Source organism: Cibotium barometz, chromosome 18, assembly GCF_041138505.1.
Source record: "Cibotium barometz isolate CiBa-2024 chromosome 18, ASM4113850v1, whole genome shotgun sequence".
NCBI classification, from domain to species: Eukaryota; Viridiplantae; Streptophyta; class Polypodiopsida; order Cyatheales; family Cibotiaceae; genus Cibotium; species Cibotium barometz.
In genome coordinates, this window is record NC_141063.1 from 35,264,602 (window position 1) to 35,284,950 (window position 20,349).

Genomic DNA, 20,349 nt, shown 5'->3' on the forward strand with positions numbered 1-20,349 from the left:
CTTTAGTATGGAAAGGCTACCTCCATTTTAGTACTCCCTGGATGCACCCTCCCTCTCTCTCACACGGGCAGAGATTACCAGACTTATCAGGAAGGACTTGATTCAGCTGGACACTAGGAGGACATGGATACAGCCGACACAGGAGCTTGGTACGAAGATGGCTTTCTATAGAGATCATCTTCTCCAGCTCACGCAGGATGGGTTTGTGATTAGACCCAGCTACATGGATACTCATCTTTCTCATGGGGTACGGTGTGCTATTGGTCAGATGCGCACATCCTCACACCAGCTAGAGATTGAGACTGGCAGATTCAGAGGAGTACCAGCTGAGGCCAGGATTTGTCAGCTGTGCCAGATGGAGCCAGAGACAGAGTTACATTACATATGTCACTGTCCAGTATATTATGAGATACGAGGCCGTTTTCACTGCCTGTTTAGAGACGGTTTCGGACCACTTTCTAGAGTCATGAGATACCAGGATCAGAGATGCCTAGGATTATACTTGCTGGAGCTTCGTAGACATAGAGAGGGTCTCTTGAGAGGGAGGGGATCAAAGAGGGAGAGACACCTACAGAGGCAGATTACAGACTTCTTTCGACCAGAGATTGAGCAGTCAGGCCAACAGGCATTGCAGCTAGCCCCAGAGTATAGCCGCACTAGAGGTACACTGATTGATCGGGCTATAGAGCTGGGGCGGTCCAGGCGCCCCAAGATGAGAGGCCCATCTCGGCACCTGCGGAGACTACAACAGAAGATCAGGACCATCCTAGCACGGCATGGGAGACGTCCAGTCAGAGTACTCACCATGGAGGACATTGAGGATATCCGCCATCGACCGATGAGAGACATCTTTGGATAGTGATGTGTATGATGCTTACCTTTGTTGCTGGAGTTTTCCTCCCAGATGTTATCCATTAGGAGCTCCTAGTACCGTACTTTTCCTCATAGTTATTTCAGCTTCAGTTAGTTGTTTTTAGCTTTTCTTACACAGACATTGTATCAGATCCACCAATTGTTGTAACCTTTTTGGTCTCATAGGTCATTTTGGCCTTCTCAAGACGTTAATATATCATTTCATTTCATTTCTCTCTCTCTCTCTCTCCCTCTCTCACGAAGATGCACTTCTACAGAGATCACTTCCTCACACTCACTGAGGATGGATTCATCTAGCAACTGGGCTACTTGAGTGTTCACATGTCCCATGCCATGCGGATTGTGATTGGCCAGATACGGATTTCATCCCACTACCTCAGAGTGGAGACAGGTAGAGCTGAGCGCATCTTCAAAGCCGGGAAGCTCATACGGAGACCCAGATAGGAGAGGATCTGCCGACTATGCCACACAGAGGTTGAGACAGAGGAGCATTACATATGCCGCTGCCCAGCATACTATGAGATCCGCGGGAGGTTTCACTGTCTATTTCGTGAGGGATTCGGTCCACTCTCCAGGATCATTGACTTCCACGACCAGCGTTGCCTGGGCCTCTTCCTGCTTGAGCTCCGTAGACACAGGGACACCTTCTTGAGAGAGCCTCGGCCCAGACCACCCCGCCCCCTCCCTCACCAGCCAACCATCACCAGTTTCTTCCGGGCCCAGGAGGTGGAGGACACCGACATAGTGGATCTTGTGGACCCTCCACGAGCTGCTCTGGACCTACCTCGCCCGAGAGGAGTTACCTCGGACCGAGCCTCTGCACTCCAACGTGCCCGACGCCCTCGGCCCCCCCGTCGGCCATGATCACCTCATCAGCTCCAGATCCAAGACATGCTCCACCGGCATCGAGCTACCTTTCCATGTGACATAGCTGAAGGAGACCTCTCGGCCATACTCATTAGCCCCATGCTTGATATTTTGGAGAGTGGTATACCATCTACTCGGACCTGATGTTGCTCTCATGTTTCTATCTTCTTAGTGTTCCATGATGAGTTTCCATGGACAGTTTTGTATCAACCCAGTGAGATAGCTATGTTTATGTTTTCTTTCTATTTTATTTTCCATTCCATGATGAGATATGCCATGGACATTATTGTATCAATTTGGTCTCATAAGCCCATTGGGTCTTTAGTAGACGCTTAACATATCTTTCTTTCTTTCTCTTTGTCTCATTAGCCCCATGCTTGATATTTTGGAGAGTTCTACTTGGAGCTGATGCTGCTCTCATGTTTCTATGTTCTTAGTATTCCATGATGAGTTTCCATGGACAGTTTTGTATCACCCCAATGAGATAGCTATGTTTATGGTTTCTTTCTGTTCTATTTTCCATTCCATGATGAGATATGCCATGGACATTATTGTATCACTTTGGTCTCATAGGCCCATTGGGTCTTTAGTAGATAGACGCTTAATATATCTTTCTTTTTTCTCTCTCTCTCTCTCTCTAGAGCTCTGCAGACATAGGGAGTCCTTGTTGAGATCCAGATCAGCTGTACTTGCTCGAGGACCAGCACAGAGACCTCTCGCCGACTTCTTCCATACCAACACACCGAGGACCGATCCACGCACCATACCCGGACCACATGCTAGTGCAGGAGTTCGGCCAAGAGGTGTGACACTCAACAAAGCCACTAAGTTATACAGATGTCACCAATTGGCCGACCATTTGGTCCATCTCCAGTTTTTGCGTCTCGTTCACTTGAGGCCAGGCCGATGTCTCATGTGAAGAGGCCAGTATTTTGCTGACATGGACAGGAGCCAGACTGGTGCCACCCGTGTGTTAGCAGGATGGTGTCGTATGGACGAGAGCCAGACTGGTGCCACCCGTGTATGACCTGGACTGTGCTCGACCCATGGGATTGTCAAGCCATGGAAGAGCCAGTATTCGTGCTGTGTTTTGCCTATGGGACTGTCACACCATAGGGAGACTCGTGCCTGGAACTGTGTCTTACCTATGGGACTGTCACTCCATAGGAAGACCAGGTTTTATATTTTGCGTCGTGCCATTTTTGTGCCGACAGATATGTTGTACTTGTTCCATGAACGGGAGATATGTCCATGTTACTATTTGCACATGCACACATGTTTTGCATGTTTGAAACTGTTTTCGCATGACTTGTATTTTTGTGTTTGCCTGCTTGACGTGTTACTTACTAAGCGGGGACGCCTGCCAGTGAGTCGTGAAGTCTACTCTGTATTCTGACGAGTTTTGGTGCATGTGAACAGGTGGTAAGTATATTGCACATGTTGTTTTAATGTTTCATATTCTAACCCTTTGTTTTATAAGGTTAAATGTTCACACTTAAAAGTGGGCACCCCCTTTGGGCACCCACTTAGGGGCCAAGGTGGGGAGCCCCACTTAAGTGAGTGTGGGAGTGGGCATGGTCACTCGCCACACCTCTTTGGAACTGGCCACCCACATGCAAGTGTGGGGGGGGGGGGGAGCCAAAACAGTTTGTTTACTCCTCCTCCAACCATAATAAAAGAAGCCGGCGACCACCTTTGAAAGATACGATCATTTTGTGCACCTCCATCACCCTGCGCTTCATCGCCTGCTGCCGGTTGAGCCAAATCAAAGGCGGCTGTTTATGCTACTGCTGGCTGCGCATGCTTTTCTACTGGCGGCTGTTTATGCTACTGCTGGCTGCGCATGCTTTTCTACTAGCGTCTGTTTATGCTACTGCTGGCAGCGCATGCTTTTCTGCTGGCGGCTGTTTATGCTACTGCTGGCTGCGCATGCTCTACAACAAGCGGCTGTACCTCAAGAGATTGCAGGCGACCCCTAGCCAACGGCTGCACCTCTCCAGGCTACGCATCCCCTTACAGGCGGCTGTGGCTGTAAGCCTGTTTTCCAGTCAGCAGAACACTGCCCTCAGGCGACTGTGCTTGAGCTCTCCCACGCCTTATTTCCTCCACACTGCAGCCAGGTAACTCCTCCCTTGGAAGTGGGTGCTCCTTCTTTCACAACACGTGGCTGTGGTCTTTGCAGTTGTACTTATCTTGGTGGCTGCACTAAGTTCTCTACGAGGGGCTGTGCCACCCCAACAAGGTGGCTGCTTTTCAACAAGGTGTTATCTCTCCTAAGGCTGCCTCTCTATTTCCTACTTTGAAAGAGGTTGCACATCTTCTCCATTGGCGACTACAAGAGGACTTCATATCTCCTGGGTGGCTACATCTTCTACACAAATACCACGGGTATTGGTCCTCTATTTGCCATCCACAAGTAAGTGAATTTCAGATTTAAGTAAAGTATTTTGTGTTAAATCTGATAAGGGATTCCCGACTCCCTATACGGCCAACACCCGTTCGGTGCCGGGTAGTCCAAGCTCTATTGGCAAACCTCGGTCCAAAGGTGCTGAGATCGAAAGAGCCAGGCGTTAGTACGAGAGCGCCTATTTGTGCGTAGTCTCGGAACACCAGTGAGGCGCTCTCCGCGGAGTCAGCACAGGACCGTAGAGATTGGACCACGCTAGTGGTCATTCTGCTTCGTGCGTCTACTTCAAACGTCGACTTCGAATCTATTTGTTTGGTACTGTTTTCATATGTACATGGACATCATCTGGTTCTTCGAACCCATGGAGCATTGTATTTGTTAAATACTCCCAATAAATATATCATATATTGAGGGGGGGGTCGGCCCGTTCCGGCTCCAGTGCTAGTGCTGGTGTCCATCTTTCCATTTCATTTCATTTCAATTTCAAGTTGTATTAAGTTGTCCATTTCAACTTTGTGGTTTTAAAGTTGTGCTATTAAGCGTGTGGGTGTCCAACGGAGTCTTCCCACTTGACGGGATCGGTTTCATTGGTATCAGAGCACAGTTGTTTCCTTCTTTGTAGTGGGGAAACGAACCTGTGTACTGGACATTCCGCTTTTAGCACACTTTAAACACAATGGACAACCAAGGCAACCCTTTGGAAGTGCCAAATTCGAGGGGTCCATCTAGTGCCTCTCATGGGTCTGATGCCCTGCGAGGAAGACACAAGCCCCTTGAAAGGGTTAATGATAGTGAATCAAAGGGTCAACTGTCTCCAGGAAAGACAGTTATGCTTGAACAAGAGCCTGATGCTATGAGGTCTGAAATGAAACATATGAGAAAACTTCTGCAGGCTCAAGAGCAAGAGCTAAAATTTCGGCATGAAGATCCCCATGTGCAAAGTGCTATTGAAGCCAAGAAGGCAGATGCAATGGTTGATGTAACTTTTGAGTCTATGGCACGGGAAGTGGGCAAGAAACCAAGGGAGTTGGCACTTGCCTATCTCCTCCGCAAAGGTGATATCAAAGAGGGGGATGACGGAGAGCTGAAATTCAGAAATCCACCTCGTTTGAAGCATGGAGATCCCGCATCTCAAAGGCTGAAATCTTCTATGCAAAAGGAAGAGGTGACAATCACCTCTGGTCATGCGTCCTCCCCGCAAGGCACAAAGCCTGCCAGATATATGTATGCTAGTGCTCATGGAGGGCATGAAAGTCACATGCATGCAAGACATGTATCCCATGGTAAAGGTGACAGGTCTGCTTCTAGAAAAATTTTGCCTTTTGAGTTGTCTCATGGAGAGACACTGCCTTATGCAGGTAAGTCACATGCATCTGAATTCCAAGTTCGTGGAGCACATGCCACCGTGCCTCATGAAACTTCTATGACGGCCCATGGAGCCCATGCAGATAGGGCTGCCCCGTTGGACAAGGGGAAAAGAAAAAGAGAAGACCATGAGCCTCATGCCAGAAAGCTCCAGGAATTCAAAGCAGGTGACAAATATGTTAAATTTGATGTCTTTCATGGTGAACATGATGCTTCTAAAGTGTTAGCATTTGTGGCACAGTTCGACATTGCTTTTAGCGATGAGGACTTTACTGAAAAGTCAAAAGTACGCCATGCTAGCATGTTTTTGAAAGGGACTGCTGCTCATTGGTGGATCACTGAAAAGATCACCAAGGACCCCATTAGCACCTGGAAGGTATTTAAAGACAGATTCTATGCTCAGTTTTTGCCACCAAATGCGGAGCAAACTCTCACTCAAAAGTGGGACAGGCTGGAACAAAGAGACAATGAAAGCGTGCAATAGTATGTTAGCAAGTTCTGGAAAGTGTTGCTGGAAGTGACTCCCTTTATGCAAATCACTGAGGATGAAAGAAAGAGGAAGTTTCGTTCTGGACTGCAACCAGCATATCGATCGGGCATTGAATTGCACCCGAAACATACTTTGCAACAGCTCACAGCTTCTGCTCTTACTACGGAGCAATTGGTGCTCAAGATTAAACAGGATCAAGGAGGTTCAAAGGGGAAGGACAAGGCTGTCCCAAATCAGCAAAAGGGTGGACAGCCACCTAAAAAGAACTTCCGGGACACCTACAAGGGTGGTAAAGCTGAAAATAACACATCTAAAGATCAGGGCCCAAGGAAGAACAAATTCGGCTTAACCCCGGACCAAAGAGAGCAATATGCCAAGGATGGAAAATGCTTTTCTTGTGGTAGTAAAGACCACATGTTTCGACAATGCCCAGATCGCAAACCAAAGCACGAGGACAAGCAGACCAAGGCTAATGTACATGCAATTCCTGATGTGCAAGGAAATACAGGTCATGATGCAAAAGAGCGAATGGTTTGCAAGGCTTGGGGACAAATCAAGGATCAGCCCGCACTATTCATGTTTGATGACTGTGCAACCGATAACTTCATCTCTATGCAAACGGCAGCTGCATTGGGTATTGAGGTTGAGAACATGGGACCTCAGATTGAAGCCGAAGCTGCATTTATTGGTAAAGAGGTGCAGGTTACCCCTTTGATAGGGAAGTTGCGCATCCATATCCAGGGCTACCTTGATAATGAGCATTTTCTAGTTGCTCCATTGAATGGATGTGATGTATTGTTGGGCAAGCCATGGCATCATAGGCTTGAGTCCCGCAAAGACTACAAGTCCAATATGATTTCTTTTATGCATAAAGGCCGCATGCATTTTATTGATGCTGGCAAAGAAGGGGATTCCATCCCACTTGTATCACACATCCAAATTAATAAAGCAATGAAAAAGAGTCTTTTTGCGTACTTGGTTTTTGTGCGTGATAGCCTTGTACCAAATCATCAAAATGTGGATGCTATGTCTAATGATAGGCTGAATTTTCTTTATGCATTCAATGACTGTTTTGCTGATTCATTGCCAGGTGAATTACCTCCCCAAAGGCCCGAAGATCACCGCATAGATCTTGTGCCAAGTAGTTCTCCACCCAACAAGCCCGCATACCGAGTGAGTGCTGCACAACAAGAAGAAATCATGAAGCAGGTAAATGAGCTTTTAGAGAAAGGTTTGGTTCAGCCCAGTTCCTCACCTTACTGCTCTCCTGTGCTTCTTGTTCAAAAGAAGGACAGATCATTCCGTATGTGTGTGGACTATAGAGCTTTGAACAAGGTTACCATCAAGAACAGATTCCCAATTCCGCGAATTGATGATATTTTGGATAAGCTTGATGACTCAGCTTGTTTTAGCAGACTTGATTTGAAGAGTGGTTATCACCAGATACGAGTGGTGCCACAAGATGTCCATAAAACTGCTTTCAGGACAGCCTTCGGACTATATGAACTTTTGGTAATGCCTTTTGGTCTCACCAATGCTCCTGCTACTTTTAATCGTATGATGGATAGGATATTCCGACCCCATCGCAAGTTCACATGAGTCTTCTTTGATGATATCTTGGTTTTCTCCAAGAATGAGCAGGAACACAGAACTCATTTGGTCACAATATTCGAAGAGTTGCGGAAGCATAAACTTTTCATCAATGCCAAGAAAAGTGAGTTTTTCCTTTCAAAGATTCATTATTTGGGTCATATTGTATCCAAAGATGGAGTTACAATGGATCCTGCAAAGATAGAGACTATTCGCAATTGGCCCGAATTGCAAAACGTACATCAAGTAGGTAGTTTTCTGGGATTATGTTCGTATTACAGGCGTTTCATAAGGCATTTCGCCATGATTGCCACTCCTCTACATGATCTCACGAAGAAGAAAACTGCTTTCAAATGGACTTCAAAGGAACAGGATGCTTTCTTGCAGCTCAAGCATGCTATTATATGTGGTCCAGTTTTGATTGTTCCTGACTTGCACAAGTCATTCGTAGTTGAATGTGATGCTTGTGGTGATTGTATTGGAGCTGTCCTAAATCAAGAAGGGCATGCAGTTGCATACGAGAGCCGTCGTTTGCATGATGCCGAGCTTCATATGGATATCTATGAGAAAGAGCTCTTGGCTATAATTCACGCCTTAAAGATATGGAAACATTATCTTCTTGGGGCTGAATTTGTAGTCAAGACAGATCATCAAAGCTTGAGATACTTTTTATCTCAAACAAAGCTTTCGGAGAAGCAGATGAGAATGGCAAACTTTCTTTCCATGTTTCATTTTCAGATTGTGCATACTTCAGGAAAGAAAAATGTGGTGGCCGATGCACTATCTAGGAGGCCTTATGTAGCTGCAGTCTCAGTGGCCTCTCATGGAGACCTATCTGCTATGCGAGATTTGTACCATTTGGATGCTGATTTTTACCATATATGGACTGATTTGATGGCTGGTCATTCACATGCCTCTTATGTTATCAACAAGGGTTATCTTATGAAGGATAATTGCCTGTGTGGTGAAGGATTTGCGTCCAAAGGTTATGGACGAATGTCACGCTCCACCATATGCTGGTCATAGAGGTATTATGCCCACTACTCGCATGATTCAGAGATATTTCTTTTGGCCAAGCATGCGTAAAGACATTGAGGCTTATGTGCGTGCATGTATTACTTGCCAAAAGGTGAAATTCGATAGGCAAAAACCTCCAGGTTTGCTTCAGCCATTGCCTATTCCCTCGCAACCTTGGGAAAGCATTACTATGGATTTTATTATGGATTTGCCTAGATCCCAGCATGGGAATGATGCAAATGAAGATTATTTTGTTGATTACCCACAATTGTTGCAGGCATATCTTGAGGCTTTTCAGTTGAGGACAACTCTTTAGAAGCCCGAGGGGATGTCACCAATTGGCCGACCATTTGGTCCATCTCCAATTTTTGCGTCTCGTTCAGGCCGGTGTCTCATGTGAAGAGGCCAGTATTTTGCTGACATGGACGGGAGCAAGACTGGTGCCACCCGTGTGTTAGCAGGATGGTGTCGTATGGACGGGAGCCAGACTGGTGCCACCCGTGTATGACCTGGACTGTGTTCGACCCATGGGATTGTCACGCCATGGAAGAGCCAGTATTCGTGCCGTGTTTTGCCTATGGGACTGTCACACCATAGGGAGACTCGTGCCTAGAATTGTGTCTTACCTATGGGACTGTCACTCCATAGGAAGACCAGGTTTTATATTTTGCGTCGTGCCATTTTTGTGCCTACAGATATGTTGTACTTGTTCCATGAACGGGAGATATGTCCATGTTACTATTTGCACATGCACACATGTTTTCGCATGACTTGTATTTTTGTGTTTGCCTGCTTGACGTGTTACTTACTGAGCGGGGATGCCTGCCAGTGAGTCGTGAAGTCTGCTCTGTATTCTGACGAGTTTTGGTACATGTGAACACGTGGTAAGTATATTGCACATGTTGTTTTAATGTTTCATATTCTAACCCTTTGTTTTATAAGGTTAAATGTTCACACACTTAAAAGTGGGCACCCCCTTTGGGCACCCACTTAGGGGCCAAGGTGGGGAGCCCCACTTAAGTGAGTGTGGGAGTGGGCATGGTCACCTACCACACCTCTTTGGAACTGGCCACCCACATGCAAGCGTGGGGGGGGGCCAGCCAAAACAGTTTGTTTACTCCTCCTCCAACCATAATAAAAGAAGCCGGCGACCACCTTTGAAAGATACGATCATTTTGTGCGCCTCCATCACCCTGCGCTTCATCGCCTGCTGCCGGTTGAGCCAAATCAAAGGCGGCTGTTTATGCTACTACTGGCTGCGCATGCTTTTCTACTGGCGGCTGTTTATGCTACTGCTGGCTGCGCATGCTTTTCTACTGGCGGCTGTTTATGCTACTGCTGGCTGCGCATGCTCTACAACAAGCGGCTGTACCTCCAGAGACTCCAGGCGACCCCTAGCCAACGGCTGCACCTCTCCAGGCTACGCATCCCCTTACAGGCGGCTGTGGCTGTAAGCCTGTTTTCCAGTCAGCAGAACACTGCCCTCAGGCAACTGTGCTTGAGCTCTCCCATGCCTTATTTCCTCCACACTGTGGCCAGGTAACTCCTCCCTTGTGGGTGCTCCTTCTTTCACAGCAGGTGGCTGTGGTCTTTGCGGTTGTACTTATCTTGGTGGCTGCACTAAGTTCTCTACGAGGGGCTGTGCCACCCCAACAAGGTGGCTGCTTTTCAACAAGGTGTTATCTCTCCTAAGGCTGCCTCTCTATTTCCTACTTTGAAAGAGGTTGCACATCTTCTCCACTGGCAACTACAAGAGGACTTCATATCTCCTAGGTGGCTACATCTTCTACACAAATACCACGGGTATTGGTCCTCTATCTGCCATCCACAAGTAAGTGAATTTCAGATTTAAGTAAAGTATTTTGTGTTAAATCTGATAAGGGATTCCCGACTCCCTATACGGCCAACACCCGTTCGGTGCCGGGTAGTCCAAGCTCTATTGGCGAACCTCGGTCCAAAGGTGCTGAGATCGGGAGAGCCAGGCGTTAGAACGAGAGCGCCTGTTTGTGCGTGGTCTCGGAACACCAGTGAGGCGCTCTCCACGGAGTCCAGTGAAAGCACAGGACCGTAGAGATTGGACCACGCTAGTGGTCATTCTGCTTCGAGCGTCTACTTCAAACGTCGACTTCGAATCTATTTGTTTGGTACTGTTTTCATATGTACATGGACATCATCTGGTTCTTGGAACCCATGGAGCATTGTATTTGTTAAATACTCCCAATAAATATATCATATACTGAGGGGGGGGGTCGGCCCGTTCCGGCCCCAGTGCTGGTGTCCATCTTTCCATTTCATTTCATTTCAATTTCAAGTTGTACTAAGTTGTCCATTTCAAAGTTGTGCTATTAAGTGTGTGGGTGTCCAACGGAGTCTTCCCACTTGACGGGATCGGTTTCACCAAAGCTCAACGCTCCAGACACCATGGCCCTCGTCCATGGCTATGCCACCACAAGAGGATCCGCACCATCATCTCCCATCATCGTAGGACCTTCTCGCGCCGGCTCAGTTTTACCACCTCGAGCACCATGTTGTAGCGGCCCATGAGGGATGTATTAGGGTGATATGAGAGCTCTCTGCTCATGTACCTAGATCAGAATGTATAGTTCTAGATTTTTGTTATCTTTCTTTATTACTATTTTGTACCCAGGATGATGTACCTCATGGATATGATGTAACCTTTTGGTCTCATAGGTCATTTTGGCCTTTTGAAGACGTTGATACAACTCTCTCTCTCTCTCTCTCTCTCTCTCTCTCTCTCTCTCTCTCGGGATAGTTTCCTACGACGTTAAAAAGTTCTCTTCTCTTCTCTCTCTCTCTCTCTCAATTTTTTTATGTTTCGCATTTCTAGTTGTACACCTCGTGGTGGTGAAGATTGGATGCTTATTTCACATTTCATTTTCACAAAGGCAGAGTACAGGCCACCTCCTTCTCCACTTATAGCTGCCATTATCAGAGCCTGGAGTAGCATGAGACCTTTTTTGAGACAGGCTTCCTGCGCCAGAGGATGAGAGCACATTATGTGGAATGACCTGACCTTCGGGTGCACCTGGATATATGCTGCGGCCTGGCTGGGAGAGATGTGCATCGATAGTTTTTGCCTGAAAAACTTTTAAAAGACTCCCTATGGATTGGAGACTTGTATCTACTGAGCACCTCAGAGGGAGTCATAGATGGATTGATCAAATTGATGCACCTATACCTCATAAGTGGATTACTAGCACACTTCATGATCAACATCATTCTAGGTGGCTGGGAGTTTTATCCGGGACAGGAGTGCCATTACAAGTGTTAGCCTTGCTAGATCAGGATGAGAGAGATCGTGTTTTCATTCTATACAACCAGGATGGAGATGGTTGAAATGTGACACGTTGGAGATTATTCCTGCCACTACCCTTCATCCAATGAGAGTAGTTAACCAGTCAGGAAAGCAGTGGCATGTTGACCCTCCGCCTGAAATTGTGACCCATGGGTCTTGGTGCTTATGATTGTATGGTGGATACTGGTGAGTGGGAGTAGATTGATGCAATCAATTTTATAAAGAGTAAGCCTTTTTTCAGCTACTCTCTGTAATGCTAGGCTTCTTCTACTTGGGGAGATTCAAAGGACTCCTCCTCTCAGGCCACACTGTGAAAGCTATAACATCACCCCATTGATTCAAAAGAGATTTTGGCACAGACTTTGGCACTCATACAGGAGGAGCCAGATCTCTCACTTCTTTTGGTCATTCTTACATGGTGGCCTTCAAACTAATCAATGGAGGGCTACTTTTGGAGTAGACCCCGCCTACCCCAAATGCCAAGTAGCTTCTGAGACCATGCAACATTGTATTTGGGGGTGTAGAGCTGCTCAGAGGATTTGGGGCTCTATAGCTCAACTTGTGTGCAGATTAAGGAGAGAGACCATTTATGTTACTTGGGGCTCTATTGCTTGGCTCACTCAGTCTAGTCCACAAATATTTTTTGAGGGCCGGGATCAGGACACTGCCATAATGATATGCAAAGGTGTGGCCCAACGTTGCATGCTACAAGAAATTCCTCATACCCAGTATAGACCACCTCTGCAGAGGATTGATACTACTTAGGAGCTCATTGCCAGTATCACAACTTGGCAGATTTGGAGGGCCAGATGCACAGAGGCTATTGCGGGCACTTAGATATATGACGCTCACTACATTTGTACTATATGGGGAGATATTATTCGCACTCTTATGGCCACATGGGCTCATATACATGGACCTTCCAGATCTGCGCATGCAAAGCACACTGTTTTCATGAGGAAGTAGGATCAAGGGATTTTTTTCTTGACAACCCCCATAGGACTCTCTTGGCACCTTTGTACCCCATATTGGTTGAGATCAACCTACATTTTGGGATGACGTTTTGTTGCTCCAACTTCCAGCCATGATTTTGTAAGGTTTATTCATACTTAATAGAAGTCTCCTTTTTGCACCCCAAAAAAAAAAGCATAAGTGAGCCTTTTTTTTGTGCTCAAGCTAGAGGGGGCTTAATTTTAAGCCCCAGCTTATCAAAAAAGCACAAAGCTAAAGTAAGGGCGCTTTTTTAACTCACTACCCCTATAAATTCAGTCTCTCCCTTCTTGCTGGCTTGTACATACAGGTTGTGCAAGATCTACGTGCGCCATCTCCAACTCTTGGACTCTAAAAGCTACAAACTTCGCTTCAGTCCTCCCTAACATCATTTCTGAACGTTTCACTTCCATCCCATGGAGGAGACATCTAACCCTACCATCGGCCCCACAAATTAATGCTCAAGGTAATGATCCCATGCAGATTCCTTTTATGGTTGGGCACCAAGTAAGGATAGAGCAAAGCCATGACAAGTCGTCTCACCGCCCTTGAAACTATGTGACATGCTTTGAGTCGGTTCTTTGGCCATCAAAACCAATAATAGTTTCAAGTTGTGCCTTTTCCGGATAGAAAAAGGAGTGCGCGGATTAAGGAAGCTATAGTCGAAAGCTTGTCCGACCAATGGACAATTCACTTTTGACTTGATTGGTACGCCCAATGATCGAAGGATTTCACAAGCCCAAATGTTCTTTAAAAACAAGGCTTATATCTCATGGTGTGATTTTCAGCCCAAGCCCATGATGTGGCAAGGGTTTATGGATGCTTTTAGCAAGCAATTTTCCATGATAGACCCGATAGCAGCCTATTGGAAACTGCAAGATTTGAGCATGTTGGGGAAACCCTTCGAGCGTTATTTGAACGACTTTGTACTTATATGGTGCACTCTAAAGTGGAACATTTCCACACCATCACGATGTTTATGCATGGGTTAGATCTAGATTACAAGTCTCCCAAAACGGAGCCCAGACTCTGGAGGATGCTATTAAATTTGCCCAAAACTTTGATAATATCTGTGATAACCAATCACTCCACAAAAACCCCAACAAGGATTCAAAAATAAAAAAGATCCCATGGTGCCAAAACAAGCTCACTCGAACCCCAACAGTCAATGGCTCAACTAGAGCAAAGTCTTGACAAGAACGAAAGGCAGCCCAACAAGCCAAAGCAAAGAAAATATGTGCTTTGAGTGCAACCAACCAGGGCAAGTGGCCAAGGCTTGTCCGAACAAGAAGAATAAGGGAAAGTCGGTCTATGGTCATGAAACCTCAGGTGGTCATTGTATCTCTACTAGTGAAATTCACCACATGGATCATAATTTGTGCACGGGATGCTCTTTGGGTACTTTTGCCTTTGGCAAACATGATCTCCTCAGGATGGAAGGTTTGATCAAGGGCCGGAAGTATCTGTACTTTTTGATAATGGCAGCAGTCATAACTTTGTGAGTGCTCGCTTGATGTAGAAACTGTCGTTGCCAATGGTGGCAAGTCACCACAAGTACCAAGTGAACTTCACACCAGGCATAGCGCCAGAGATTTGGGACAAGAAGGCTTCAAACCTAGAGTTGCGCATGGGCAATTATCTCAAGATTCTTGACTTCCACCTCATGACCCTATGTTGCAGCTTGATTATTAAAAACATATTATTACTTTTGACATGATGATATCCCCATTTTGTACCTCTTCAAGGGAGGAAGGATATCCCTATTGAATCAACTATTGATATGAAGGAACAGTCAATATCTTGTGAGTATGATGTTATTCTGTGTCGTTAAAGTCTGTTTAAGTGCAACAATATCTCTTCATGTGATTCCTAATTCATGGGGTAGGTGGCCTAATGAGGTCCATGTCTCTTAAGACAAAACATTGTGATTAGCCCCGGTGTTAACCAAGGCTAGCCACACAACTACATGGTTTTTTGGGGAAACTCTTGCTCAAGGTAAGTAGGTTCCATTGTCATTTCTAATTCAAATGCCTCTAGTAGGAACATAGATGTGATTTCTATCCTATCCAATCTTGCAAACCTTTCTCCAAGGTTTTGTAGAAGAGTGCCCATGGTTTCAAAGACATGAATCCAATCCTTATAGTTTCCAATCTTCAAAAGAGGCTCGTAGTCCTAGTTCTCATCTTTGTTTTTCTAATAACTTGCTGTAACATTTTCAAATATTGATCGAAGAGGTATGGATAGTCATGTAAGACTCATTGACAAGGTCAAACCGAGGAGAATGAGATTCAAAGGCAACTATATGATTATCTCAAGAGTAGGTTTAAGCGGCCAAGTAAGTCTCCATGGGGGACACCCGCTACATTTGTCTAGAAAAGGAATGGCACCATGCGCTTCCTTGTACATTACAAGGGGCTTAACAAACTCACAAATAAGAATGAGTATCCACTGTATCAGCTTTGGGGAGCGAAGTACTTCACAAATAGACTTGAGGTCAGAGTATCATCACACTAGGATTCCAACTCAGTATGTGCCGAAGAGACTGGTCTTCGTACTTGGTACATTCATTAGGAGTTTTTTATCTTGCCATTTGCTTTGACCAATACTCCAACTACAGATGATGAATGATTTACTTCATCCATATCTAGGAAAGTTTGTCGTGGTATTCCTCGATGACATATTTATAGTAAGTCATTGCACAAGCATGTGTGTCATCTCATGATTGTCTTGCACATATCGAGACAAGAGAAGCTCTATGCAAAGGAATCCAAGTGTAACTTTTTTTTAAATAGATCTCCTTTATTTGGGTCATATCTTCACTCAGGATGGTATACGTGTAGACCCAAACAAAGTGAGACGCATTCTTGAGTGGTCGGTGTGCCACGCACTATAAGACAAGTAAAATCCTTTTTGGGTTTTATGGGCTTTTTCAAAAGTTTATCCGAAAGTATGCCAAGGTGGCTGCACCATTGACACGACTCCTAAAGGGGGTATGGAAAAGAAGAGCAAGAATAGTCCTCTGGTTATCTGGAATGGAATCCTTAACATGAGCTTCGAGGCTCTAAAAGAGTTGGCCATTACAGAGCCTATGTTGCATTTAGTGGATCCTAGCAAGCCATTTGTGGTCAACATGGATACTAATGATTTTGCCATAGGGACAACTCTTTTCCAAGATGGTTGGCCCATTGCCTTTGAGACCAAGAAGCTCACTAAGGTTGAGATGCCGTACACTCGACGCAAGAGAAGGAGTTCCTTGCAATCATCCATGCCTTAAAGAAGTGGAGACATTGTCTCTACGGTTCCAAGTTTGTTGTGTAGACTAACCATCATTCCTTAAAGTACATTTGTGACCAAGGCGATTTCGCTCACAACGCCAAGTGGGTTGAACTCATGCAAGAGTTCAATCTTGAGATAGGATATCCCAAGGGGTCTAGTAATAGGGTTATAGATCTTAGTCAGATTCCTGAGGTAAATGCCTTGCCGATAGCTGAGATATCGATTGACCTCTATCTTTTTCTCCAGTTGCTTTGCCAAGGAGATCGTTTCTTCAGAAGGATCTGGCAACTCGTTCAAACCCGTGGCAGCTCACGAGATGTGGAAAGTCTGGATGAAGAGAAGGCAATTTGGCAATATTCCATTCGCAATGGATTGTTAAAACAAAAAGAAAGAATATCTGTGCTGAACATCGATGACTTGCAATAGAGAATTCTCTTCAAGTGTCATGAGATTCCAACTACACACGGCACTTAGTAATTCAAAAACCTCTTACGTTGGTCAAGAGAGATTTCTATTGGGTATGGATGTGGTCTTAGTGGAGAATTATGTGAAGAAGTGTAAACAGTGTCAGTTAAATAAAGCTGACTACCTTAGGCAAGGTGGTTTAGTTCATCCTCTAGAGATACTAGAAGCCAAATGGCAAAGTATCTCAATGGATTTTCTCGTTGGGTTACCTTGAACTAATTGGGGACATGATGCTATTTGGGTAGTCGTGGATAGAGTGACAACGATGGCTAGGTTTCTCCCAACACAATCTACCATTAAGAGTTATTAACTAGCTACTTATTTCATAGACAATCAAACAAGCTTTATTGTTTGCTTGAAGCGATAGTGAGTGATCACGATCCTAAGTTCACCATAGGATTTTGGAGAGCGGTATTCACTAAATTGGAAACTAGGGTAAGTATGTCTTCCTCTGATCATCCAAAGAGTGATGGTCAAACTGAGCATACTAATTAGACTTTGCAGGACATCCTACGCACCTTTGTTCCAAACTACACACGGCACCCAAGAATTAAAAACCTCTTACATTGGTCAAGAGAGATCTCTATTGGCCATGGATGCAGTCCTAGTGGATTATGTGAAGAAGTGTAGCCAGTGTCACTTAAATAAGGCTAATCATTTTAGGCAAGGTGGTTTAGTTCATCCTCTAGAGATACCAGAGGCCAAATGGCAAAGTATCTCGACGGATTTTATCATTGGGTTACCTTGAACGAATTGGGGACACGATGCTGTAGTCGTGGATAGAGTGACCTGCTAAGTTTCTCCCAACACAGTCTACGATTAAGAGTTATGAACTAGCTACTTATTTCATAGTCAATTAAACAAGCATTACGGTTTGCCTGAAGTGATAGTTAGTGATCGCGATCCTAAGTTCACCATAGGATTTTGGCGAGCGGTATTCACTACATTGGAAACTAGGTTAAGTATGTCTTCATCTGATCATCCAAATAGTGATGGTCAAACTGAGCATACTAATTACACTTTGGAGAACATGCGGTCGGAGTGGGAAAGGTAACTTCCACAACTTAAATTCACATACAACAGTAATAAGCATTTGCAGATAGGCTTTAAATCTTTAATGCTTATTTATAGTTTTCAATCTCAACCATTGATTGCAATAGGATTGGGTAAGATCCAAGATTGAGAGGCGAGAGATTTCTTGCAGGATATGCAGGAGATGCTTAACCTTGCTACGGAGAGTGTAGTAACGGCTCAAGATCGAGCTCAAACTTACACTAACCAAAAAGATCTCCCAGGGTCTTCGACATAGGTACTTGGGTGTACTTAAGGATACTTAAGGATTCCAATACTATGCGTACGGGAAAACATTAACCGAAAGAAAGATAAGTGATATTGTGTACCACTTAGAACTTCCCCAAGAAATAACATTTCATCCTATCTTTCACGTCAGTAGACCGAAAGCACAGTTAGGCAATTCCTACACGGTTGTCCCTATCTAGGAATTAGTTCAAGAAGAATGAACCGAGAATATTCCCCGAGAACCTGAAGTGGTTCTGGATCAAGACGTTATGCTTGTGATGAGATATCTGAGTGGGAATCTGAGAGGGAGGCTACATTCCGCTTATGATGAGTACTTGATGAACTAGAGGGGGAGATCTCAGAGGGAAGCTACGTGGGAATTTGCGAGGAATCTCTAAGCCCAATTACCTAGCTTCATTGCTGAGGACATCAATGGTCCTTAAGGGAGGAAGTATGTTGCATCCAAGACAAGTGCACACTAGCGTAGGGTCACATTGGAGGCTGGACATGGAGTGCCTAGTGGGGAGATATCCGTAACGTGGGAAGAGGCTTATAAGTGAAGCCATAGTTATAAGTAATTGTAGGGTTAAAAGCTTATAAAAGCATTGGGGCTAATTATAAAGCCCAATGCCATATAAGTGAAACCTAGGCTCATAAGTTATTACGATCCTCTCGTCTGACATTGCTAAGCATGGACCATCGGGGATGTTCACCGCGACAACACCTCTAGGGTGTGGCCTGGTGGTACGGAATGCCAGGCCGTACTGCAGGGGAGCTTCTTCAAGGATGTAGCTTTAGCCTCCAGCTCGAGGGTGAGTCAAGAGGACTCTATGGCTCGAAGGTGAGCCTTAAGCCTCACTCCTATGTGGTTTCACGTCGGATAGTTCTAGGGCTTGGTCATGGAGACCTTACAGCTTCTCCCTCTTTTGTTCACCCCTTGTGGCTGCCCCCATCTCACCTGAGCCCATCTACACTTGCTAGTCCCCTGCAAAGAGGTTCCTAGCCATAGATACATTACTCATGGTGAATTGCAGGACTACAAACCATTGCCCACTAATCTTGCAGGTCCACGGGAACATCACAAGGAAAAACGCATTACCTTTTGTGCGCTTCAGAGCTGCTGTCCAGCACACACCAACGGTGTGTTTTCTCCCTTTCTGTGACCTTTGCACATCCATGCAAGGTCCCATGGCTTTCTGCCGAATTCAGCCTGCATGAGGGCACTGTCTTATACATCATAATGATGGGGCGTTGGGATCCTTTTGTAGTTTCAATATTTTTCCATTTTTAAAACCTTTGTGGGGTCCACATTTTCAATCCATTGGGATGCTACTATGATGTCTATCAATTGATCGATTAGTATCCATCCATCTATCTGTCCATTAATTTCCATCTACTATCGATGCATCTGTCTATCGATCTATCTATCTTTCAATCTATCCATCCCATTCCATCTACTTATCTATCTATCTATATATTCATCTATACATCCATCATAGCTGTTGATCTATCTATCTATCAATCCATCTATCTACTAGCAATTACATTATAGTCTTTTGAGGCTGAGTACAGCCTAGGAGATCCAATAAAAGATGAAACCTTGCCTGTTTGGAAATTTTATGAAAAGAGGCTTAACACGAGTCCACTTACTGTATCTCCATACATCAAAGTCTATACAGTTTAGAAGACCCATTGTGGAAGAAAAAAAAAACTACCTTTTCCATAATAAAGAAAATCATATTAAAAATTGGTGAGATTTTATATTTATTTTTTAAAAACGAACGTATGACATTAAGGTCTTCCTTTGCAAAAGAGGGCCAGTGATAGACAGCACAATAAACTCTCGAGTGATGACCTACTTGTTGTTAGCACTGCGGAGCTGCTGTCTCTCTGCATCAAGGGAACGGAGAGCATCACCAGCTTGTGCCCTCACTCGCTCTAAATCATGTTGCAAGGAAGTGCATTGCGATGAAGCCTGAGAGGCCTTCTCTGATGCAGCAGCCAGCTGAGCTTCAACATCTTCTTTCTCCTGCAATCCCATTATCAGGTCTACTGTTGATTCCATGTTTTAGAAAAGAAAACAAAAATACACAGGTACATGTATACATGCATACATACATGTGTGTGCCTGTGTTTAATGTATATGTCTGTGTGTTTTTGTGTGTGTGTGCAGGTGCGTACATGTGTGTGTGACTCAATGCTAATTCTTACCTTCTGCATCTCCTGAATTCGTTGCTTTGCACGTTTCTGCAGTTTCCCAAACTTGGCATCGAGTTCTGTGTACTTCTTATCCCGTGCCCTCACCTCTTCCTCCATCTTCTTTTGTGCTGAGACACAGCAAATTGATAATAAGTCTTGGGTTGTGAGCTGCTACACAAGTGTGGAGTTTCTATT

At 45.0% G+C, this 20,349-nt stretch overlaps 1 protein-coding gene across 4 annotated transcripts in view; it reads right to left on the reverse strand.

Annotated features, from left to right (window-relative positions):
- Positions 1 to 20,349, reverse strand: part of ATGRIP (Golgi-localized GRIP domain-containing protein) — a 167,492-nt gene that overhangs the window by 121,950 nt on the left and 25,193 nt on the right. For all 4 annotated transcript variants that reach the window (XM_086812509.1, XM_086812507.1, XM_086812510.1 and 1 more), the window contains 2 exons: positions 20,167 to 20,282; positions 19,815 to 19,984 (listed from right to left, as the gene is read on the reverse strand). In XM_086812509.1, coding sequence (XP_086668635.1) covers positions 19,815 to 19,984; positions 20,167 to 20,282 — 286 coding nt within the window. The remainder of the gene's footprint in view (positions 1 to 19,814; positions 19,985 to 20,166; positions 20,283 to 20,349) is intronic.